Consider the following 24,890-nt stretch of genomic DNA (forward strand, 5'->3'; position numbering starts at 1 on the left):
CTCCAGTAGAGAGGACTGGCTTGGAGATTGTGTGGCGTTATAAATACTATGCTTGACAGATTCAAGTATGGATGCTTAGCTAACACCAACATTTTACACACACAGATCAACCCACCCTTGTGTTTTCCTAGGTCTGAACTGTTAAGATGTGTGCTCCACCAGAAAGCCAACAGAAGCCAAGTAGTTAAAGCCTAATCAAATCTCTGAAGAACTTGTTAGGTTTATTTTCTGAAAAAAAGAAAAAAGGAGACAAATGTTAATTGTCACTTCTGAAGGAATTTCCTTTTTATTTCCATTTAAAGTCCCTCTCCTTCCTTGTGTTCCAATCTGTGAATGGCTTATGCTTGAATTTCATGTTAAGTTCCCATGGGAAAGCCACATTACTTACAAAAGCATAACCCAAATCTCTCCATGTCTGAGAATCCCATCCTCTTTCTTGGGGTGTTACATGTGTTACATGCCCTGATGCTCCTCAAGTGCTGTTTGCAGCATATAGCACTAGGGAGGAATAGCAGAGGATGGCTTTCAGGGGATGCTGCTCCAATTTCCAGGAGCCTCCAGGATGCACTCTGACTCTGAGGATACAGTTCTGTGGCAGACTCTGGCAGACAAAGTATGAAGAGGCTCACTCTGTGGTCATGTGGTCAGGGAGGAGGCTGGGCCCCTGTATAGTGCCACAGTGAGTAGTGGCACCATTTGAGGACAGGTACGGGAGGCATGCATGGCTTGGTTCCCCAGACACAAGCAGACAGACTGGAGCCTAGACGAATTCTAGTGTAACCAGGAAGACTGTAGATCAAAAACGGTGGTTGCTGATTTGGCATCAAAGTGTGGTACTGTCAAGACCACAATGGCTGAAAGTGGCACCAACATGCTGCATCCAGAGAAGTGAGTACCAACACTAACCGAGGATGTGTGAACAGAGGATGTTCTGTGAGTGCCTTAGCCAATAGCTCAGAGGTTCATAGGAAGGCCACTCTGCCTGGCAAGCTTCTCTTGGACAGGGTCTCCCATGGAGCCTTCGAGGCATTTACATAGCATATTTCTGTGTCCACTCTCTTGCTAGTCTGTTGTACCTAGAAGAGATAAGCAGATGGAGCAAGACATCAGTTGAAATGATTATCCTTTCAGTTTGGAGCAGAGAACAAGAGAGGGATGCTGCTGCCTGTCAGGCATCTGGGGCTGATGGATGAGTGAAACAAAGGCTACCTTAGAAAAGCAGCACTTCAGGCATGATGTAACCCATTAGCCTGGTGACTCTTGTTGCTCATCCACTGTGGTGGAACATGGCAATAATGCAAAACTCATCTTTTCACTCTTATACCCTTCAGTTATGAATAAAAGATATGGAAGGAGTGCGGCTTGGAATATTCCAGGCTGTCTGGCACACAAAACTCCAGAATGGTGGCATAGTCTGTGAATCCACGAGACCTTCTGCAGGTGGGCCTACTGTGTACTAGCTCCCTTGACTGTTTCATGAAACACCATTTACTTTGTGGGGCTGTTGGGAGGACGGGTCAAGTCTATGTAAAGCTCATGAGTGACGCCTGGCACCTAGGGAGGGCTCTGTACGTATGTGAATTTACCTTCACATTGTAATGAGAACTGATACCATACAACAATAAATTAGAAATGTGTAGAGGATACAGAGAAAATGGTTCTGTCTGTTTTTAAAACAGCTCCTACTAAATGTTAAAATAAATACAGCTTAAGCCAGGCACAGTAGTGCACTCTAATCCCAGCATCAAAAGGCAGAGGTAGGTGGACAAGGCCAGACAGGGCTATTCAGTGAGAACCTGTCTCAAACACCATCAAAACAAACAAGCAAAACTCTTCAAATCCAGTCAGTTTAAATGTACTTTGATTGCTACCGGGAAACTTCACTAAGGAAGTAAGATTTATAAAGACCTCAAGAAAAATTCTGGGGAAAAAATCACTCTAGATAAAAATACCTCATGAACTAAAAGACTTATTGAAGATAATTTTTAAAAGAGTAAATACTGGGGCCTGGAGAAATGGCTCAGTGGTTAAGAGCACTGGCTGCTCTTCTTGAGGACCTAGGTTCAATTCCCAGTACCTGCATGGTAGCTCACGACCTTCTGTAATTCTATTTCTAGGGGATCTAATTCCCTCTTCTTGCCTTTTTGAGGATGTGGTGTACATACAAAGATGCAGGCAAAACACCCTTATACATAGAATTAAAATCTCTAAAAAAAAAATCCAGATCCAGAGCCACATACTGGGCCGTGCCATTAGCAGGACAGCTACACTTGACCCCTGCTCAGAGACTGACACTTGATAGTGACTCCTGTATGTGCTTTAGAAGCCAAGCAACATTGTGCCTGGTCAAGGGAGGGAGTCCTACAAGTCTGGGTCAGAAACCAGTGAGCATAGCTGGTAGTGAGGGCTGGGTCTTCTGATCAAACAGCCACACTCTTCAGACTTCTATCTTAACCATCAAGCTAACCTTGGCAGTGTCCCCCACTTTGACTGGCTCATTCTGGGGGTGTCCAAGCAACTCCCTTATTCATGTCATAAACCTTTTAATTTAATCCAGAATTTTCTTGTCATAGTCTTCTGAGACTTGTTGGCTGTCCTCAGGTCAGGGCTCGACAGTATTTTAGGCTTCAGCAATGGTACCTGGTGAGCTATCCAACAGGGCAAAGTGCTTTTATCCCTTCTCCCTCCTCTGGTCAAAGGGCATGTTAGTTAGAAAGCCAGGAAGCTACGCCCAGGGCACACCCACTGCATACATGGGCTTGGCTTGGGCAGGAAGATGTCCGTGGGAATCTGGGCAGCTGCACACAAAACCAACTCAAAGAGGGTGCATACTTCTCTCTGTCGGCCTTGTAAATGTGGGCTATTTCTGGCACCAGTGGGTCATCAGGGTTGGGGTCGCAAAGCAGAGAGCAGATGGACAGGAGAACTAGGAACAAAAGAAAGGGTCAGTCAGCTGAGGCCCTGAGGTTCTGGTTCCTTGTGGGCCCAGTGATCCTCCTCAAGTACAATTTCTGTCTCCGCAACACTCCAATTTAAGGATTCTGTTCAAGTCACGATAATATTTGATGTTACAGTACCAGGCAGGACACACATTACAGTGTAGTCACAGCACAGGTTCTAGGACACCTCCTTCCTCCATGTGGTCCTGGCCTTCCCTCCTTCACTAAAACCCCTGTGGTCTTAGCTTTCATACTCCTCCAACCCCCCCAGTCTGTACCCACACCACACATCTTTAGTGTCCCAGAAGTCTTTGTTTACTGGTCAGAAAACAGCAATTCAGAATACTGAAGTTAGAGACTCTGAACCAGGACTGCATCCCCTCACCCCCTGCTTCTGTACTCTCCTGTGTTGGTGACAATGTCAGAGGACTTGGACAAAGGAAGTGATTTACCAGGGCTTGCTGAGCAACAGATGAAATGTTGAGAACTGTATTTGTGCTTTGCCCTAAATCCACCATGACTCAAAATAAACTGGCTTCAGTGAGTCCAAGGTCCTGATCACCGTTTCCTACAGGTAAAGTGAGCCACGGCAGCCCTCGCTGCCATTCCCCTTTCCTCTGTCTCTTCTGACTCCTTACCTAAGATCCACTGGCCCTGGAGGTTGGCAGATTCTGATGGCTGCCCCTGCCTTTCCTGGGCAGTGGAATAAGGCTGCCTACCTGAGGCACAACCCAGAAAAGAGCCATTTGGCAGAATGTTAGCCTGTTTCCTAGATGTGTCACCCTGATAGAGCACACTGTGACTCTGCAGGCCTTTCTTTTTTTTTTTTCCATTCCAAAGCCTGTCCTGTCAGTTGTCCCATAGTCTGAGGTCTCTCCCAATACCCAAAGCCTTATGCTCCACTTACCTGGGGCTGGTGGCTTGTCCTACACGCCCATGCCTGTACTCAATCTTTGTTCTAGCATACCTACAGTTTTATAACATGGTTTAGATTCGATTGTTTTTTGTTTTGTTTTGAGGCGGGGGTCCTTCCTAGGCTGGCCCTCAACTCTTGATCCCCTTGTCTCACGAGTGCTTTGATTATAGGTGTGAACCTTGAGTTTTTAATGCTGTCCACCAACATGCTCATTATCACTTGTTTTGGGAAAGGAAAATTTCTTCACAGACTCTGGAGATCAGGCCATGTATCTGACCTTTTAGAAATGACTCACGTCTGTGCTGGTCAGCAGATGAATGAATGAAGGAAGGAAGGGAGGAAGGAATGAAAGATGAGAAAAGTTTAATATTTGCCTTCTGAGTTTTAGGTGAAAATGCAAGTAAAGTTGGTACTGCCTTCTTGTACCATTTGACAGTTTTGAGAACCACACAGAGACTGACTACTGAGGATTACTAGGGCATAGGTACTGTGCTTTACAATGCCATCACCTTACAATGTGGATAATGAGGTGGGCACAGGACTGGGCAGGGCTATGTGATCTGGGGAAGCCATTTGTTCTTCCTGGGCTTCCATGTCCACTAGTCAGCAAGGGGGAGCGAGAGACAGCCTGCTGAGTACATGTCAGTGTCTCTACCTTTGGACACAGTCAATGCTGGGGACCACTGTGACCTCAGGATGTCCAAGCAAATGCTGCCATTGCTGTTGATATTAGGGTGATAGATTCTGGTGGTGAAAGCAACCTGTAAAAACAAGACATCAAGTCAGATAAGCCACAGGGAAATCTGGAAAATAATCCAAGTGAAGAGGAAGTCGCTGCTGCTGAACCTTGTTGCCCGCACACCCACCCAGCTTCTAGCGAGGCATACATAGGCAGGCATTAAGAGAAGAAAAGCACCTGACCCATTTCTTACTGGATTCTCATTTTGAACATGGGGGATTGCAGGATGCCATGAATAACCAGCAGAGTGGTAGAATGAACCCAAAAGCCCCAATATCTATGCAAAACACAACTCCAGTTATGGTTACAATGAGGAAACAGTCAGCAGAAGATACAGCCAGATAAAATTCACCCCTCACTTAACCAGTCTAGGTGACTGAGATGGGAAAAACAAAAAACAAAACCCCAAAACGTTTTTTTGTTTGTTTTTATGAGACAAGGGTTTCACTATGTAGCTTTGGCTGTCCTGGAACTCACTATGCAGACCAGGTTAGCCTCAAATTCACAGAGATCTGCCCACCTCTGTGTGGGGAGCTGACAGAAGGCGGCTATCATCCTTGCAGCCATCTTGAGCCATATACCCCGATGAGAGAGACTTGATTACAACAGCCTACAACAGCTGAGCACACTCTGGTAACATCTTGCTTTAGATACCCAGGATTTTCCCTTGGGTGTGTGAGACTTAAAGGTGTGTGACTTAAGGGCGTGACTTAGAGATCAGATTTAGAGACAAGACCTAAGGGCATGACTTAAGGGTGTGACTTAAGGGTGTGACTTAGAAGTGAGACATACGAAAGGCGAGAGGCAGACAGGAGAGCTCAGTACGACTTGGAACAGATTACTTGACATTAGATTATTAAGTATTAGGCACTTGGAGGCACTAGGGACTAGGAACTCAAGACTTGGGACTTGAACTAGGAAGAGAGACTGAAGAATAAACGGGATTGAATCACACTCTGTCTGGTCTCCATTCTTCTAGTCAGTCCTCACTCTCTCTCTTGCTGAACCCCAACCCCGAAGACCAGAGCTGCTTGGGGCAGTGCGGGCTAACAAGTTAGTCCTCAAGGCTTTTGGCAGCGCAGGTCCCAATATTGACAGAGTGGTCCGAGACATTTTGGCCCCCAAGTGTGGGGCAGAGCGGCTCTCAACATTTCTGGCCCCCAAACATGGGGCAGCTCGGGCTGCGACACCTCTGCCTTCCAAGTGTTGCGATTAGAGATGTGTGCCACTGTGTCCAGTTGAAAATTTTTATTTCAGCCATCATTGGTTTTGGCTGAACACCAAGCATAGGCATTTTGTTTTATCAAGGAAAAAAGCACCGTGGGACTAAGATGTGCCATTAACAGGTAATCTCAGGCTCCACCTATTTAAAATTCTCTTCTCAGAGTTCACCTTTCAGTCTCAGGCTACAGCACCTTGAACCTGCCTGGCCTCTTCTGATCTCACACTCTCAACGGGATCAGGCCTGGGTAGTATTTGGACAAGAGCATCTAGCCTTCAAATGCTTACTGTTGGCCCTCTCCCACACACTTAGAGGGTCTGTGTGGTTCGGCCGACACTCAATAGGTATCCTGAACAGGCCTCTAACTTTACATCTTGCACCAGTTTGCCGAGTGCTACAGGTATTCCCCACCACACCCAGCGCACAAATCACACCTTAATAGGGTCTCTCTGGGTCTGAGTTCTCTCATCAGGAACATGCTGATGTGCCCTCGTGCCATGGAATGCATGTGGCAGGGAATGGCATAGCCACTGCTGACCAGAAACAGAGCGGCTATGGTTATGCACATGAGATCTTTCTAACAGGAGGGGAGGAAGGGCTCATGGAGTACACAACACTGCCAATGGGTGGCCCAGGAGGAAGGCTGCCAGGAAAGGCGAGAAATTTCTTTTGTGTGTGTGTGATTTATTTATTTTATATATGTGAGAACACTGTAGCTGTCTTAGACATATCTGAAGAGAGCATCCAACCCCATTACAGGTGATTGTGAGCCACCATGAGCTTACTGGGAATTGAACTCAGGACCTCTGGAAGAATAGTCAGTGCTCTTTACTGCTGAGCCAGCTCTCCAGCCCTCGAGAAAATTCTTTTAAAGATTAATTTATTTTTATTTTACGTGCATGAGCATTTTGCCTGCACTATGTGTGCAGTACCCACATAGATCAGAAGAGGGAGTCCAAAACCCACAAATTGGAGTTATAGATGGTTATGAGGTACCATGTGGGTATGAAGAATCAAACTTGGGTCCTCTGGAAGAGAGGCCAATGCTCTTAACCACTGAGCCATCACTACAGCCTGGGAGAGATCATTTTTTGATTGTATAACTACCCCTATGTTGCCTGTTCTTCCAGAGCTAACTCATGTTCCTTTCAGTAATCCCAACTGAACTCACTGCTCACCGAGCTAGCCTTGGGTGGTGTCATTCTTGGGTCTGTCAGAGTTGCCCTATCTAGGGTAAATACATATCTCCCCAGGAAACTAAGCTGATACCAGAGTTGAAATGGAACCAATGGTTTATCTTCCACACCAAGGACAAATTGCTCCAAATCATGTGTATTTTAACTGTCTAAGGAAGAGGATGAGAATTTGGTTTCTCTATAGTCCTACACATACCAACTCTACCAGTGAATCCTAAAATATACTTTAAAAAAAAGTGTACTTTCCCACAGGGCATGAAGAGGGCAAGGGCAGTGTGAATGCGTATTTGAAGATCTTTTACCACATGCATTTCTCAGGTAGGGCCTAACTTCAAAGCTTCAAGTGTTATCTGTTTCAATGTCTTTCATAACAATCAGTCTTGCCCAATTTCTCCTAGGGTCAGAAAATCCTTGTCTAAACACTGATACATTTTCTTTAATTCAAAGAAAACCCTTTGCTCTTTTTAAGAAACACACTGATCATATGGTATGTGCCACTATGCTGGGCCTTACTTTATGTTTTGAGACAGGTTTTGACTATGTAGTCTAAGCTGTTCTCAAACGTGAGATCCTCCTGTCTGAAGCTTCTAAATATTGGAACTACAGATCTGTATTAGTATTTTTGATGTTTTTTTGAGGTAGGGTCTCATGTAGCCCAGGCTGGCCTTGAACTCCTGATCTTTCTGGATCTACCTTTCAAAAGCTAGGATTACATGCATAAACTAGCTCGTTACCTTTTGCCATATAATAACAATTAACTATTATTAATATTATTCTTATAATAATAATTAGAGTGAACACAAAACATGTATGGAGGTAGAGGCCTACTTTCCTTGATTGATTCTCAAAGTTGCCTCTGTCATGCTCCTTAACTGATGCCCACATAGTGGTCATGTAGACCCCACTCTCAGCTGTACTACTTGGGCCTTCTCTCCCCATAGGAATTTCCTGCTCACAAAGGCTTGCTCTCTTGAGGTGTCCATTGTAGTCACCTCCCTGCTTGAACTTATGCAGTGCCTCCTCATTAGAGAAATATCCACTGCCATGGCCAGGTGCCAATGGCAGGGTAGGAGATAGAGGAAGGATGTTAGATTCCTGGGAAAGGGAAGCCCCCACCCCTGGGAAGTACAGAGATCAGGCCGGAGAGCTGGAGAAGTGAGAGCACACAGTCATGGATGAGCCCAGGAAGAGTGGTCCCAGGGGTAGCAGAGATGAAATATAGATTTTAGTAATATTATTCAGGAGTACTGAAGGGGAGGCATTAGCAACATGGAAGTTTTGGAGTGGCCCAGCTGTTGAGCTCCTTAGGGCATATTAAAATATGGAGGCTGCATGTGTGTATGTGTCTTGCATTCAAGAATCCACAAATTGGGGGAGTAGCAAGAAGCACATATGTGCACACCCACCCACCAGAGTTTAGATTAACCATACTACTGTTACAGATGGCGTCTAACCTGTAGGCTCAAACTCACTATTAAGAATTAATTGGAGATTCTTGGTTTTTCAAGTAGTAGAATTCCCCCCCCCCACCCCCATGAGACTCCGGCAGAGTCACACGGGAGAAGCGGGGGGGGGGGGGGGGGGATTTGAACAGGGAGACAGAGAGAGAGAGCAGAGGCCACTGCTCATTCTCTTGGAGATTCTTGAAAGGAGGTGGAAAGAATTGGTTTCTTAGCAGAGTTGTGAGTTTTGCCTGAGCCACATCCACATGGATTTGGAATTAGAACAAAGGGTGTGCTAATTGGCACACATAATTCTGGAGTTTGTGGCTTAAAAATGAGACACACCCAGGGTGAACAGGACAAAGCTAGGTAGCAGGATTTACCCTGGGCCCTTCTCAAAGGCTTCTGGCTACCTCAGAGAGTTTGAACTCAGAGGTGCTGGGAGCCCCTGCTGTGCAAAGAGACAGGCTGCTGGGAAGGCAGAGAGAAACAGACAGTAGAGGCTGCTGGCCTCCAACAATCAGATAAACAAAGGATAGAGATGAATGAAATTTGATTTAATTGTTTTTAAGAATAGAAGGGAATATAGTGGCATTTGGTTAAGTGCTTTTAAGTATACATGGAATATACAAGCCCAGGTTTTGACATCAAATGTAGGAAACAAAGGCACAGAGATAGAGAGAATAGAATCAATGAGTAAAATGCTTCAGAAGAAGTTTGAAAAAGTCTAAGCCAGGGCAGCACTTGGGTTTCTTTGAACATGGTCTATACAGGAATTCTGGGATTTCTTAGCCTGGTATGACAAATTAATAGCCTAAAATAGGCTCATACAGAAATATAGAAGGGAATTTAATTGAAGTTAAATACATAGGAAAAGATAGGAAGTTAAATAAAAAGGGATACTAATTTCACAGAAGGGAGAATTTAGGTATACATAGGTGAATAACTAGGTTGAGGCTATTGATCTTAAGTTGTAGGTCAAGAGCAGGGGATTGGGAGAATAACCTTATCTCAGACAGTAAAAACTTAGGCAAGAACAAGGCAGGGGATAGAGAAGCACTGTCTCAATGGATAATGGTGATTGTTTAGATTGCTTTATATTAATTTAACTTTTATAAGGAAAAGGTGATATATACCCACAGAGATATTAATTGACATAGAAGGGAGAATGAATAAAAACTGATTTAATTATTTTTAAGGATAGAGAGAAGACTAAGAATAGACTTACACCATAAGTAGAAGGGAATTTAATTGTAGTTAAATATACAGACAGGAAAGGATGTTAAATCAAGTTATAGAAGGGGAAAGGGGAGATATCAATCTTCATGGAAGGGAGAATTTAAGTATACACAAATAAATAAATTTAGGTCTTGATCTCACTATTAAAAATTAATCATGTAAGAACAAGGCAAGGGATAAAGAACATTGTCTCAATGGATAATAATATTTGCTTAGATTGCTTTGAATTGTTTTACTTATCAAAATTTGTGTGGTTATAAGTTTGGTGGTTATGATATTAAAAATCTTCTGGGAGAGAGGTCAAGATAGAGCAAGCCTAAAGAAGGAGGCTACTAATTTGAATCTATCTATACCTTTGGTGATTTTGGGCTACTGGACCACGGACATGCTGTTTTGGGAGAAAGGCTCTGTGTTAATTGGAAAAAAAGAAAAGGTTTTGGACTCCTTCCAGAGTGCTATGGATCAGAGATGACAGGGAAAGCCCCCTGAAGATCTTGGATACAGAAAAGAAAAATTCGAGAAAATCAAACAAGACAGGTAACTTGATCTGCTGATTCCTCCACATGGGAACAGCCCTAAAATTGTCTTTGATATAAAGATTTTTCTAGCCAAAACTTCAGGTAAAATTAGAAATAAATCTTGTTGGCTATGAAATCCTTAAGATTCATCATGCCATCCTTCACATGGCATGAGTGAAGACTGACTACAATTGGTTATTGATCAAATTAACTCATAAAAGGATAGTTGTCTTTCACCTGCTCAAATAAGGAGCAAAAATTCATCCTTAATTAATCTGTGCACCTTGCATAATCCATATGGATATCTTAATAGTACTAAAATTTTGGTTGAAAGATTTACATATTGCAGAATTTGCAGCTCTGACAAGATTCATCTGCAGGGACAATGAAATGATCTGTTCCAGTTCCCTGCCTCCCAAAACAGCATCAGGAATAGTTGCTGATTCCCAATGAACTCAGTTCATCCAGCCTTTCAGACAGATCCAGTCAGAACTTCAGTCAAGTCCTGAGCCTACTAAGCATACAGACACTGGACAACAGATGCTAAAGCTAGCTTTCTTTTTTGTTTGTTTGGGTTTTTTTGTTTTAGTTTTTTTTGGGGGGGGGGGGTTCAAGACAAGGTTTCTCTGTATAGCCCTGGCTGTCCTGGAACTCACTCTGTAGACCAGGCTGGCCTTGAATAAAGCTAGCTTTCTTAAGTCTAACCAATTTTTCTAATTTTTCTACTCCTCCCCACCCCTTTAAAAAAATGTCATCACCCCTATTCAGCATAAAAATGTTGTGGAGAGTCATCATCCCCATCCCTCAGGTTTGAGTGTCTGGTTATGGTTATTTTATAAATTATAGATAGGTTGTCATTTTAAGGGATCATTTGGAAATAGTTATAATTTTGGACGGGGAGGAAATATATGAGATGGATTACTAAATTTATTCTTGAACAAAGTATTGAATAGCCATAATCTTATATTGGTAGAAATCTTTATAGTTGATACAAAATTAAAGTTATAATTTCTTACACTGGTTCAGAATTTATATATTGATATAAATCTTTGTATATTGACACAAAATTTGAAATTAATATTGTTACTCTTACACAGGCATTGTCCCTATGCAACTCATATAAGAATACAAGACTTTGACCCAGTCCTTCTATAGCTGCTATTACAAACTCTTTAGGATGATTAAGTAATGCAAATTAGGGGCCAGATAGTAAACTTATGGTTATATTATATTCTGATTTAATTATAGTAAAGTGTTTTCAATATTACTCAAATAGAAATAGCTAAGAGTAGTCAAGGTTTAACAGTTAAGATATATTTTATAGAGATAGATAGTCTTCAAAAACATCAGAAACCCACAGAATATGGCATTTATAATCATTTAATTATTATTAGATTTTTGACTAAGAGACATGTCAGCTCCCAACAGTACCTTCTTCATGGTTTAAAGATATTGAATATCGAAACCTCTATATAGAGTTGTTCCAGTTGTGGCAAGGTAGCCACTGGGCTAGAATTGCCCTAATTCATCTACAGACAAAAATACTGTCCAGGAAGGGACACAAGATGCAAGATACTTGACAGCTTAACTCTGCCAAGACAGAGTAAGCTAGTCCTTCATATTTCCTGCTTCACTTAAGGTCTGTCAGATGGTTATGGCCCAGAAGGCTGAAGACAGATGCTCTGATGTTTTGAGGAACAGGGAACTGTCCAGGAAGTCAGCTGTCTCTGCAATTTAAGTTTTGGGAGCTATGTTTTTGTACTTCCTATATATTCAGGTAATATTCAATTTGTTCTCGGATTTCTGATGGGGTTGAAGATGAATTATAGTCTCATAATCAAACTTAAGTTGTTTAGCATTGAGGAAGATGATGCAGATTTAATAGGATGATTTTCAGATGGTAATGCAAGTTAAAATCAGAATATAATTCAGGTATAGAATTGTAATAGATTTTAGAGTAATGTACCTATATTGATTGATGGACTGGACATTATTAGTATGTATCATACCTTATAGTTTACAAAACTGCTAAAACTATGTTCAATATACATCTGATAGAAAAGGTCTTTTTAGTGCGCAAAAGGAGTGAAATGTGGATTGGTTCTAATGCTATTTGTGTTAATTCTGTTCCCCAAATTACACAGAAACCTGCTTGTCTGCCTGTAAGACACTGAGGGCCCCTGCCCCCAGTTGGCTTTGATTGGTGAATAAAAGTTGCCAGCGGCCAATAGCTGTGCAGGGAGACCGAGATTAGATTTCTTGGGCAAGGGAACCCTCGGGAAGAAGAGGTTTTTGGAATCGCCATGTCAAGGAAGCAGAAAGATCAGGCTTGAGAGCTGGAGAAGCAAGAGCGTACAACCATATAAAAGCCAGGGAAGAGTGGCCCCAAGGGCCCCTCCCACAACTGGGTTTGGGGTAGTGGAGATGAAATTTTAGTAAGTAATAATTCAGGAGTATCGAAGGGGAGGCGTTAGCAACTTGGAAGTTTGGGAGTGGCTGAGTTGTTGAGCTCCTTTAGGGCATATTAAAATAGAAGACTGTGTGTGTGTCTTTCATCCAAGAATCCACAACATTGGGGCAGTAGCTAGAATCGTGTGCACACCCGGTGGAGAGTTAAGAGCAGATTAACCATAATATCATTACATGGGTCTCTCCTGTTCATTGATGGAATTGTTCTCTGAGCCTTTATAGAGGTAATAGTGTAATGGCTAGTTACTATTGTTAACTTGACAAAACTAGAATCCCCTTGGAAGAGGGTCTCAATGAAGGATTGTTAGGATCAAGATGGCCTGTAGGGGATTGTCTATGCTACATTAACTGAGTTGGGAAGACCTCTGTGGCTGGCACTATTCCTTAGGCTGAGAATGCTGAACAGCACACAAATAGAGAAAGGGAACTCAGTTTAAGAATGCATGCACTAGGGCTGAAGAGATGGCTCAATGGTCATGAGTACTTGTTGCCCTTGCAGAGGATCCATGTTCAGTTCCCAGGACACACATGGCAACTACAATGGGCTGCAACTCCAGTACAAAGGGATCTAACACCTTATCTGACCTCTGCAGGCACCAGGCATGCAAGCAGTGCATATACATATAGGCAGGCAAAACACTCATGTGCATAACACAGAATAAATACTAATGTGTACATTTCATTCCACTTTGCTTCTTGATTATGGATGCAATGGGACCAGTTGTCTCCAGCTCCTGCTGTGTGGCTCCTCTGAAATGATGGGACTGTAACCAGAAACTGTGAACTGAAATATACTCTCCCTAAGTCACTTCTGTCAGGGATTTATTCAAGCAAAAGAAATGAAACTAAGACACAGGGGTAGCTGGTCTTTGACCACTTGGTGGGTTCCTCTTTCCTCCACCCTTCTCCACTCTTTTCCCACCCTTTAACTCCCTAACATTAGATAGAAGAGAAAAAAAAGATAGAAAGGAAATGAGGCAGTGTTATCATTAGACTACTTCCTGTTGAATAGGGCATCAAGTTCCTTGGGGCAAACTTGACTGTCACTGTCAGGATATCTAATTTCTTCTTTCTTTTTTGTGCCCAACTATGTAACGAATCATGGCCAACAACCAACAATCAGCACACAACCACCACCCACCCACCCACCCACCCAAACATCAACCTACCCCACCTCGCAGGGCCCTAGCATTTATATATCCTCTGAAAATTTCCCCTGGATTCCAAAGTTACACAATTGAAGAAACTACCTGCAGCTGGCAAAATCATGCCCCTGCTAGAACACTAGGCAAATCATAGCCAGCTGCTGTGGACAGTCTGAAGCAGCCCTATATCCCATACCTGGGATTAAAATAAAAACACAGCCTTATGACTCAAAAACTCAAAAACTGTCATTACAACTGGGTATGTATATAGGAAATGTTTGAAATCCTTTTAACAACAAAATAAACTAACTTTTTTGGGCTCCAAAAGCAGGTGACTTCACCTCTGCACTCTCTAGTGTGGAAAGGAGAGGAGCAGTCCCAGGGTGCAGTGTGCAGTAGCACTCCTCACCCTTGCTGAGCCGGCACCAGAGCACACCCACCTCCCCCAGGGCCTTAATAGCACAGCTGAGGATTCTGTCTGACACTGGAAGGAAGGAAGCCAGAGCCTGAATAGGCTTCCCTAGGCAGTTTAGGGATCCACATTAACCTGCCTGCTGCCACCCTAATTAACCCTGGTCTGTTTTCTCCAATATACTGCATTTCCCAATACACTCCAATATACACCTAAAGACCAAAACAACTCCCACCACTCAGTTGCTTTATAACTAAGCCTTTATCCTTTCTTTTCTTTCTTTCTTTCTTCCTTCCTTCCTTTTTCCTTCCTTCCTTTCTTCCCTCCTCCTCTGTCTCTGTCTCTGTCTCTGTCTCTCTCTCTCTCTCTCTCTCTCTCTCTTTCTCTCTCTTTCTTTTTCTGAGACAGGGTCTTGCTGCATAGCTCTGGCTGGCCTTAATCTCACAGTGATCCACCTGTGTCTTCCAAGTGCTGGGATTAATGGTAAACTAAACTGATGTATTGTCATGCCTCACTGTTGCCTCCTCCTTCAGATCCCTGGTGCCTTCCACTACAGTGGTCAGGCCTTTTACACTCTTATAGTCCTGGTACTATAGAAATCTTTAAAATTGTGACTTGATTAAGGAAAGTACTTACCATACTTATCCTTGCTCACAACAGTCCTGGTTAGTTTTCTGTCAACTTGACACAAGTAAGTCATTTGGGACTAAACGGAGAAAAATGTCTCTATCAGATTAGCCTGTAAGCAAATCTGTAGGGCATTTTCTTGATTAATGATTGGTATAGGAAGACCCAGCCCACTGTGAGTGGTGCTACCCTTAGGCAGATGATCCTGAGTTGTATAAGAAAACAGGCTAAGCAAGCCAGGAGGAGCCAAGACAGTAAGCAACATTCTTTCTCCATAGTCTCTGCACATTCCTGTCTCTAGGTTCCTGCTTGAGTTTCTGTCCTAATATCCCTTAGTGATGGAGTGTGACCTAAGAGTCATAGGATGAAATAAACCCTTTCTTCCCCAAGGTGCTACTGGTCATGACATTGATCACAGCAAGAGAAACTGTAAGGTAGAGCTAACCATGAATGTCAGGCGTCTCAGCAGGCTGCAACCATTCACAGGGAAGGTCACACACCGCTCTCTACCATGACAAGAGAAGGTCATCATAAGCTGTCCTTTCATCAGAACATTATGGGAGTTGGGGGCAGCCTTACCTTTGGGGGCTTGAAAGGATAATCTGTAGGGAAGTGGATGGTCAGGAAAAAAACACCTCCTTGGTAAGGACTGTCATTCTGGAAGGACAAGACAGAGGACGACATCAGTGCCTGCAGGAAAGATGAGGTACCACCAGAAACAACCTAGAGCTGTGCGTGCAGCAGCACTACCTACCGGGCCCATGATGGTGGCCTGCCAGTGGAACACTACAAGACAAAAGAGAGACAGGCATGTAAGGGCTCCTCCGTGAAGAGTGCCTGTTCTACTGGAAAGGTGCTGCTGGGCTCCACACAAACCTGCCTCGTTTCTGACACCGACTGCAGTGTGAGCTTGAGACGCCCTCTCAAATCCCACGACTCACTAGGACTCCAGGGCTCCTTAGAAGCTGCTGCAGCCAGGGTTATAGGCAGTTACTGCCAGTCAGAAATACTTACTTGTGCAGCAGTGCTGAGCAGAGCGAGATCCTACTATGAGCACACGGCTGGTGAGCATCTCTCAGAACTGGGGTTAAAGTTCCCTCAGATAGTTTTTAGTCAAGACTAATTTTTTTGTTGTTTTTTTCAAGATTTATTTTTACTCTATGTGTATGGGTATTTTGTTTGCATGTATCTATGTATGTACACACACACACACACACACACCCCATATATGTGCCTGGTACTGAGAAGGCTAGAACAGTGCTGGATCCCCTAGAACTGGAATTGAAGACAGCTGAGGACGCCAAGTGGTCCTAGGAACTAAAATCAGGCTCCCAGAAAGAGCAGCAAGGGCTCTTAACCACTATGACTAAAATTCTAGCACTCTCTTTGCATAGAATTACACCCTAGGGTTAGGCTTCTGCCACTTTACATGTTGTTGTTGACAAGCCTTTCTGTTTCCCAGTTTTTCCCTTGATTAATTTTGAAGCCCTTTTCTGTATTTTGGTCAGGCTGTGAAGCCTCTTGGTCACCCATGTCATCTCACCCAGTGATCCAGGCAGTGTTCTGAGGCTTCGATAACAAACCAAGATGAAGCCTTCCTGTTTTTCTTAAGTTCCTGCCTTTCAGCAGCCAGAGTTTCATATCTAAACTCCTGTTGTCTCCAGGGTCTTGGGCTGTCTTTACTGCTCTGCCTATCCCCAGAGTAGCTCCTGTGTGCTCACCAAGCCTCCCTGAATGCTCCAAATAGCCACATCCAAGGCTCCAGAGTACTTCAGGGCAATGGTCTCCAGAACCTCTCTGAAAGCTATCTTTTCACTAATGGGGTGGGCCTGTGAGTTTTTAGATGTCTTCATTCTCAAGAATATCCATCTCATATAAATTCATGACAGGTATTGAAGTAGGGCAAGGTTTAAGGCCTGGACCTGTCCTGGATTTCTTGTCACCTGCTCTACAGGCGCAGTCCATGTCAGCAGGGCAGGAACAGCACTTATGTTTAGAACACAGGATTGAAGACAATCTTCTGAAACCCCTTGGCTCACAGATCTTCCTCAAATTTTCAATCAAATGCTTTCTTGAACTAATGAAGATATCGTTCTTTTAAACATTTTAAATCATCATTGCTGCATGCTTGTGGTGCCACAGCACAGAGAGGTCAGAGGACCACTTAGTGATGTCCCTTCCTTCCTTTCGTCAGTGAGTCTGGGGCCTGAACCCAGGTCATTAGACTTGCATTTACCTGCTGAGTCATTTTGCTGACTTGGAAATATCACTTCTTTTGCTTTTGACTGTTTTAATTCCATCTCGTGCTAATTATTTGGTTAAGTTTTTATTCGTGCATCTGTAGAATGCTCCTGCACCATGGGGTATATGTAGAAGTTCGAGGACAATACTCTATACAGTCAGTTCTCTCCACTTTTACATGGGCTCTGGGGATCAAATTCAAGTTGCCAGATTTTCATGTAACATACTTTTACCCATTAGCTATCTTAGTGGAACGAGGAATACAGGTATGAATTTCAGTGTGGGTACTTTATACATAACTCAGATCCTTATGTACTGACTGAATCATCTTTCCAGTCCTAAAAATGTTTATTAAATGATAAAAAATATATATTACATAAAAATAACCATTTGCAGGAGGCTCAAATTTTAAGGCAATCTAAACTGTCTCAAAACAACTACAACAACAACAACAAAGAATTTAGAATTACAGGGCCATGAAGCTGACTCAATGGGCAAAGTGCTTTCTGTATAAGATGAGAAGCTGAGTTTGGATCCCAGCACTCAAGTAAAAGTCAGATGTGGCAGCACATAATGGGGTGTGTGTGTGTGTGTGTGTGTGTGTGTGTGTGTAGGTACATCTTAGGGGCTAGGTAGTTAGCTAGCTAGTCTAGCCAAAAAAGGTGAGTTCTAGGTTCAGCTAGAGACCCTGTCTCAAAAGGTATGATGAAGGGACTGGAGAAATAGCTCAGTTGTTAAGAGCACTGGCTGCTCTTCCAGAACACCTGGGTTCAATTCCCAGCAACCACATGGTAGCTCACAACCATCTGTAACTCCAGTTCCGAGGGATGCAATGTCGTCTTCTGGTTTCTGAAGGCACTGTTGTGTACAGACATATATGTAGATAAAAGAATAAAATACATGTAAAATAATTAAAAACTAAAGTGGGAACAATCTCGTTTGAGTATGGGCATGTGTGTGAGTGCACACACACACAGTCTGCTGTGAGGGTGGCAGAGGGCTGGCAGAGCTACTTTTCTAGTCTCTCTGTGGAGAAGCATGCATACAGCAGCTCCTGTGGCCCTTGCTGCTCCTCCTGTCAGCATGATTCCCAGCTCTCTAGCTGCGTACCATTTGCACTAGTGTCCTGTGTCTGCTCTGGGACAACCTGTCTTCCTTATGACTCAGTGGAGAAAGAATGATTTCTTATGGTGCAGGCTGCATTTGGAATGTAACCTGACCAGTCACACTGCTATGAGCTCGTGATCCCCACTGAGAAAACAATTCCAGGTCTTCACTAAGTCTGCCCACTTTACTGAGTTCTAAAACTTACCCCTTTCTATCTTTTTGGGTACTAGCCAAAGTCCTAAGTTTGTTCAAACTGCCTCTTGTCTAGACTTTCTCACTATTTCTCTGAAGAACTCAGTTCCCAACTCCATGCAGAGGCTGAGCCCCATTTCTGAACACGCCTGCTTTCTTGAACTTAAAAGGCAACGATTTCTCCTCTTCTCTGTCTAAATTTACAGCTTGCCTGTTCTGTTGTTCTCAAATTCTAATAAAATGAAATATGATCTTTAAGCTTTAAACACAAAACAAAACAAGCAAACAGAAGGAAAGAGAGAATGAAAAAAGAAAAGGCAATTTACACTGGGCAAGGTGACACACATTTATAATTCTAGTGATCTGGAGAATAAGATAGGAAGATTAAAAGTTTGAGGCCAACCTGGGCTACATTGTATGTTCAGACCAGCCTCAACTCCCAAACAAGACTTGTATTAAAACAGCAACAAACAAACAAATAAACAAACAGCAATTCATAAGCATGTGAAAGGAAAACAATTGAATCTTAAGAACTGCTCAATGGGGAGAGTTTGAATGAGGTCTGGTCCCTGATGACACAGGAGGCTTGGGTTGCAAGCCTTCTGAAATGTGGAAAAATACTTACGGTCATCGCCCACAGGTCCTGCGGAACACTGAGCAGGAGGATCCCTCTGTAAGTCGGTCAGTTCCTAGAACACGGGACAGGAGTTAGGTTGTTCTATGCCTAGGAAGCTGCCTGTGTACACTGGTCCTCTGGCCATGATTAATCTGGCAGAGCCCTTAAGAGATGTTTGAAAAGAAGGCCAGGCAGGGGGCTACTTACAGAGGTGGATACAAGATGGCAGGAGGTTGTGGTGACAGACTAGAGACACTCAGCAGTTAAAAGCACTTGCTGCTCTTTCAGCAGACAGAGTTCTGTTCCCAGCACTCACTTCAAGGGACTTATGACCACTGTAACTTCAGCTCCAGGTGATCCAACACCCCCTTCTTGCCTCCAAGGGCACCCTTACACATGTCTCTCTCTCGCCCCCTCCCTCCCTTCCTCCCTCCCTTTCTCTCTCTCTCTCTCACACATACACACACACACACACACACACAAACACACACACACACACACACACACACACGAGCAAAATAAAAATAATTATAGCATTTGAGGTGAGCAACAGTTTGTACCTAAGAATCAAATGAGATCTTTGGGGGAACCTGATTGTAGCTTGTGAAGCCACTTATGATGGACAATCTTGACTGTCAACCAGACTAAATCTAGAATCAATTAAAATGCAAGCAGCTGTGAGAGATTTTCTTGATTGAACCATTTGAAGTTGTAAGGCCCACCCTAAATCTGGGCCACACCTTCTGGTGGCAGCCCACAAAAAAGGATATGGAAGAAGGAAGCTTTTGCTATTTGCTTGCTTGCTCTCACTCACTCTTGCTGGCAAGTTCATCTATTCTGCAATCCTTTGCTGGTATTAGAACCTGCTTCTTTGGAATTCCAAGCATACTGAAGACCAGGTGAGACATCCAGCCTGGTGATTGAAACAACTACCAAATTCTTCACCTTTCCATAGAGAGACAATCATTGTTGGGCTAGCCTCATCACAGCCTGCAAGCCACTCTAATAAATCCCATGCATATTCTCCCATTCTATCAGTCTGTTTCTTTAGAGAACCCCGACTAATACACCATCTAAGAGGGATCGCACACTACAAGCCTAGCTCGTCCAACAGCTATCAAACTGCCTAGAAGCATATCCTGGTAACATCATGGTGGAGTCAAGCTTTAGAGCCAAACAGAAAAAACAGCTGAGGAAGAACCTAATGAATGAATGTTCTTATGAGCATACCAAGGGATCTTACCAGACTTTGATTTGGACACTTTAAAATGACCCGGTCTGTCTTCTTGGTTGTCTGTCTAGGACTTATACTTTTATACTAGCTCATGCCAGTTCTTGGGGAATGGAACCATTTTCTCTGTTCAAAGGGCTCCAGTTTCACTTTTTCCGATGTTCCTTTCCAGGCACTTCCTTGCAAGTTCCTCTTGAAAGGCCCTCTGCAAGAACATCTTTCCTCACTACACCAGGTTTCGGTACAAATGGGACCATCAGTGCAATTTCAGGGTTCCTTAGATGAGTCCACTAGAAGAGTAGCCCAACTGCCATACCTGATGACCCCAATAAGTTCAAAGAAGTCAGTCAGATTGTCATCCCAATTCTGAAATGATAGCTGGGTTTGTTGAAATAAATATTATGAAATCTCAGCAGTAGGTTTTCTACCCTCCCCAATGGTTTAGATTCCTGAATAAAAGACACACACTTAGCCTTTATATTTTAATATGCCTTCAACAACACAATAGCTGGGCTACTGTCTAACCTCCATGCAGTTAATCCTGATTTACTACTTACTAATTCTATGTTCTGTCTTGGCTGCCCTGGACCCAGCTGGGCGGTGGTCTGGGCCATGCTCTCTCGGCTCTTTCAATGGTGGCTATGCTTCTCTGTCCTGTACACTTCTCAAACACAGCATCTCTCCTCTCCTCCACACTCTCCTGGGATAGCAGATCTCCTCCACCCCCTTTCCAGTCCCAAGCCCTCAAATCCTCAAATCTCACCTCTGTCTCCTTTCCCAGTTATTGGCTGTTGGCATCTTTATTTACCAGTCAGAACAAATTGGGGGCAGGTTCCCAGAAGCTATGTGCATTCACGCTCATACAGTTTTTGGGGAACATAATTAGCATTTGTAACACAATCAGCTACAGGGGTTAATTCTTCATGAGTGAAGATGATGGGAACAGGAGATAAAGATTAGCTAGACAGTTTAGGGTCAGAAATGCCAAAAGCAGCAGTTCTAGGAATGGCCTTGGTTCCTTGGCTATGAGTGCCAGTTAGGAGCTGTGGTTTCTTCTTAGCTTCTCCTGAATGAGCACCCTTGCTTGTTCAGTGTGAGACTCCAATTCAGACAGCAATCCAATCTAGTGAACAGCTGTGGAACTGAATGTCTGCATTTTCTTGATAGGAATAGATTTTATCTATTCCCTAATCTTGCTTATCTCTTAAAAGGATTCAGGCTTACCTCTTCAGAGGGTGGATGTCATAGTGGCTTTGGATGCCCTTAAGAGCAAGCTATCTCTTCCTGATCATGGCAATGGATTCTACATCTGGTTTGGATGGAGACCAACAATTCCAAGCTACCCAAAACGTAAGAGTTAATTTAGCTGGGCTGATTTTTTTTTTAATAGATTTTTATTTATTCATTTTATGTATGTGAGTACACTGTAGCTGTCTTCAGATACACCAGAAGAGGGCATCAGATCTCATTACAGATGGTTGTGAGCCACCATGTGGTTGCTGGAAATTGAACACAGGATCTTTGGAAGAGCAGCTGGTACTCTTAACCGCTGAGCCATTTGTCTAGCCCCAGCTGGGCTGATTAATTGTCTGGCTAAGAAACCACACTTCAGAAAGGGGGATTATCCTAAAGCCATACAAAAGAGAAGGGTGTACTAAATTAGCCTCTTTTTTTTTTTTTTCCAGACTTAATTCATTTATTTTTCTTTGTATAAAAAAACCTTATGTGGTAGCCACAGCTGGAGCCTGGGTCCTCCGAACAGAGGCTCTGGTGAGGGTTTCCACAAGATGATCAGTGAATTCCTGAGGAGACTTGGTGAACACAGTCTCTTTTCAGAGGTCAGGGGCCAGGTAGCGGTTGGTCTTGGAGATGGCATCAAAAGTGGCCTTCACAAAGTTGCCCAGGGTGGCAGTGCAGCCTCTGGCTGAAGTGCAGCAGTCATCTATACTGGCCATCATCAGTAGCTTCTTGGGCACAGGAGCAGAGACAATGCCAGTGTCTCTGGAGCAGGGATGAGATGCACCAGCACAGAGCCACAGCAGCCTGTCACCTTACATGGAACAGCGTGGGCCTTGCCAATCTTGTTCCCCAAGCAGCCTCTTCACACAGGGACGATGGTGAGCTTGGCCAAGATGACGGCCCCTCGGATGGCAATGGCAACTTCCTTGGAGCACTTAACACCAAGACCAACGTGACCATTGTAGTCCCCAATAGCAACAAAAGCCTTGAACCTGGTCTGCTGGCCAGCCCGAGTCTGCTTCTGCACTGGCATGATTTTCAGAACCTCATCCTTCAGGGATGCACCCGGGAAAAAGTCAATAATCTCAGACTCTTTAATGGGCAGGGAGAACAGGTAGAGCTCCTCCAAGGACTTGATCTTCATGTCCTTAACCAGGTGGCCCAGCTTGGTGAAGGGGATCCACTCCTTGTCTTCAGCTTTGCCTCCACGAACCTGAGGCCTCAACCATGGCCATGGCCTCAACCATGACTGCAGCTCCTAAAACCACTGCTGAATCCTCCGAGGACTTTATAAAGTTAGAATGAAAACTAAAGAGATGGTTCAGTGGTTAGAGCACTTGCTCCCAACACCTACATGGTGACTCATAAACATCTAAAACTCTAGTCCTAGAGGATCTGACACCCTCTTCTGGTTTCCATGGAGTACCAAGCATTAATATGATGCACAGTCATACATGCAGAGAAAGCACCAATACACATAAAGGAACTTAAAAAAAAAAAAAAAAAACCACCAAGCACATTATTTAAAAAATTGCAATGTGGCCAGGCGGTGGTGGCACATGCCTTTAATCCCAGCACTTGGGAGGCAGAGGCAGGTGGATTTCTGAGTTCGAGGCCAGCCTGGTCTACAGAGTGAGTTCCAGGACAGCCAGGGCTACACAGAGAAACCCTGTCTTGAAAAAAAAAAAAAAAAGCAATGTGTTTTGTATTGTGATTCATTATGAGATCTTGGGGATAAACAAAAAAATTAAAGAGTATGGTTTAATAATAATGTATTGGTATATTAAGTTGATAAGGGGTCGATCAACTTAGTTAGTTTTTTAAGTTGACACAAGCTAGGGTCATTTGAGAAGAGGTAAATCTCAACCAAGAAAATCCCTCCACCAGATTGTCCTATAGACCAATCTGTGGGACAATTACTTGATTGACGGCTGATGTAGAAGAACCCAGCCCACTGTGTGTCTGGGTACATGGCCCTGCAGTATAAAATAAAGCAAACTGGCGCACAGCAGTAAGCAGCACTGCTCCATGGCCTCTTCTTCAGTTTCTGCCTCCAGGTTCCTGCTCTGGCTTCCTCTTATGATGGACTACATAAGCTATAAGCCAAACGAACCCTTTCCTCCCCAAGTTGCTTCTGGTTGTGGTGTTTATCACAGCAACTGAAATCTGATTGAGACACATACCCTGGTCCACTTGGTGGAAAGAATCATGCTTTTGCTAAAAGTTAGGGTTACAGGGCTGGAGAGGTTAAGGGCCTCAAGTGGTTAAGGGCATGAGCTGCTCTTCCAGAGCTCTTGAGTGTGATTCTTGGCACCTACACGAGGCACATTACAACCTCATGTAAGTAAGCAGTCCCTGAGCAACAGATGCCCTCTTTTGGCCTCTGGAAGCAATTAACATATATGTAGGCAAAAACCCATACACATAAATTAAAAATAAGCAAATCTTTTTTTTTTAAAAAAAGAGGCTGTAAGTACTATTTTGCAGTACAGAAAATCTGAACTTTTAATGTTATGTGAAAACATGGATCATAAATTACAGAATAATGCAGGGTATGGTGGTGCACGACCCTCGGGAGGCAGAGGCAGATGGATCTCTGTGAGTTCGAGGCTGGTCTTGTCTATATAGCTAGTTCCAGGTCAGTCAGGACTACATAGAGATCCTGTCTCAAACAAACAAAAAACAAAACAAACAAACAAACAAACCCAAACAAACCAAAACGAAACAAACAAAAAACCAACATAGAAATATAGAATAATTTTCTTTAGGAAAAGGACGAAAAGTAGATACGCTAAAACGTTAACAAATAGGGTGGACTGGTGGAACAGCAGAACAGAACTGGTTCTATTTTCTTTTTGTACGATGCAGTTACCAGACCCTAGGTTAATGGACTAATACAAAACTGTTACCTACAGGATCAAATACGCAACTCATCCTCTCTTGCTAGGCACCCTGTGAGACAGTCTCACTGCCTCCCTAAACGCCGGCCCGCAGCTGCGCGCGCACGTGACACGGTCGCGTGACTCCGCCCCCGCGAGCCGCCCGCTCGGCGCACGCGTCCACCTCCTAAATCTGCGCCGGCGGCGGTTCCGCCTCGCGCGGTGCAGGTGTCAACGCCCCCTGCCCCACCTCGGGCGCGGGTTTCTATTCGCTGCGGCAGCCAGCGGAGTGGACGGGCGGGAGGACCGTGTTTCCGACACTCTTACCTTCTGGATCCGTTTCAGAGCCATGCTCCCGCTGCTCGGGCCCCACCGGCCCCGTGGGGCAGCCTAGGGCGGCCGCCTGGGCCGCAGCGCTGCACGCCGGGAGCGGCGATTTACGCGTGCGCGCCACGGTGCACTGTGGGTAGCTTGTACGCGCAGCAGTCCTGGGTCTGAGAACCTTGTCGCTCACGGTCAGT

General features: G+C 44.0%; 2 protein-coding genes and 1 pseudogene across 6 annotated transcripts in view; 1 reads left to right on the forward strand and 2 right to left on the reverse strand.

Annotated features, from left to right (window-relative positions):
• Positions 1 to 256: 256 nt before the first annotated feature.
• Ube2d4 (ubiquitin conjugating enzyme E2 D4) lies at positions 257 to 24,817 on the reverse strand. Of its 5 annotated transcripts, none has more exons than XM_034509202.2 (7): positions 24,697 to 24,817; positions 19,030 to 19,093; positions 15,619 to 15,650; positions 15,444 to 15,521; positions 4,511 to 4,616; positions 2,833 to 2,926; positions 257 to 1,076 (listed from the first exon to the last, which is right to left on the reverse strand). In XM_034509202.2, exons 1-7 carry the CDS (start codon positions 24,718 to 24,720, stop codon positions 1,031 to 1,033), a joined length of 444 nt encoding a protein of 147 aa, XP_034365093.1. In that variant the 5' UTR covers positions 24,721 to 24,817; the 3' UTR covers positions 257 to 1,030. The 5 variants fall into 5 exon arrangements, with proteins under 5 accessions (XP_034365093.1, XP_034365091.1, XP_034365094.1 ...); XM_034509200.2 differs by having other exon boundaries at positions 2,754 to 2,926; XM_034509203.2 differs by lacking the exon at positions 15,619 to 15,650 and having other exon boundaries at positions 24,697 to 24,778.
• On the reverse strand, positions 19,100 to 23,700 carry LOC117712703 (small ribosomal subunit protein uS5 pseudogene; annotated as a pseudogene).
• The window catches only part of Urgcp (upregulator of cell proliferation), a 45,886-nt gene continuing 45,768 nt past the window's right edge, over positions 24,773 to 24,890 (forward strand). Inside the window, exon 1 of the mRNA XM_076938181.1 lies at positions 24,773 to 24,884. The gene's annotated coding sequence lies outside the window, so the exon portion shown is untranslated. The remainder of the gene's footprint in view (positions 24,885 to 24,890) is intronic.

The sequence above is a fragment of the Arvicanthis niloticus genome, chromosome 7 (genome assembly GCF_011762505.2).
Source record: "Arvicanthis niloticus isolate mArvNil1 chromosome 7, mArvNil1.pat.X, whole genome shotgun sequence".
Taxonomy (NCBI): Eukaryota; Metazoa; Chordata; class Mammalia; order Rodentia; family Muridae; genus Arvicanthis; species Arvicanthis niloticus.

Excerpts from the sequence above, each read along its gene's own strand:
- Ube2d4 (XM_034509200.2), bottom strand. The coding sequence starts at position 24,720 with ATGGCTCTGAAACGGATCCAGAAG. Across the intron at positions 15,651-19,029 it reads AGGACCTGTGGGCGATGACC|TGTTCCACTGGCAGGCCACC; the intron begins GTAAGTATTTTT and ends TTTGTCTTGTAG. Across the intron at positions 1,077-2,753 it reads CCTGCCCAAGCCAAGCCCAT|GTACAACAGACTAGCAAGAG; the intron begins GTATGCAGTGGG and ends TATCTCTTCTAG.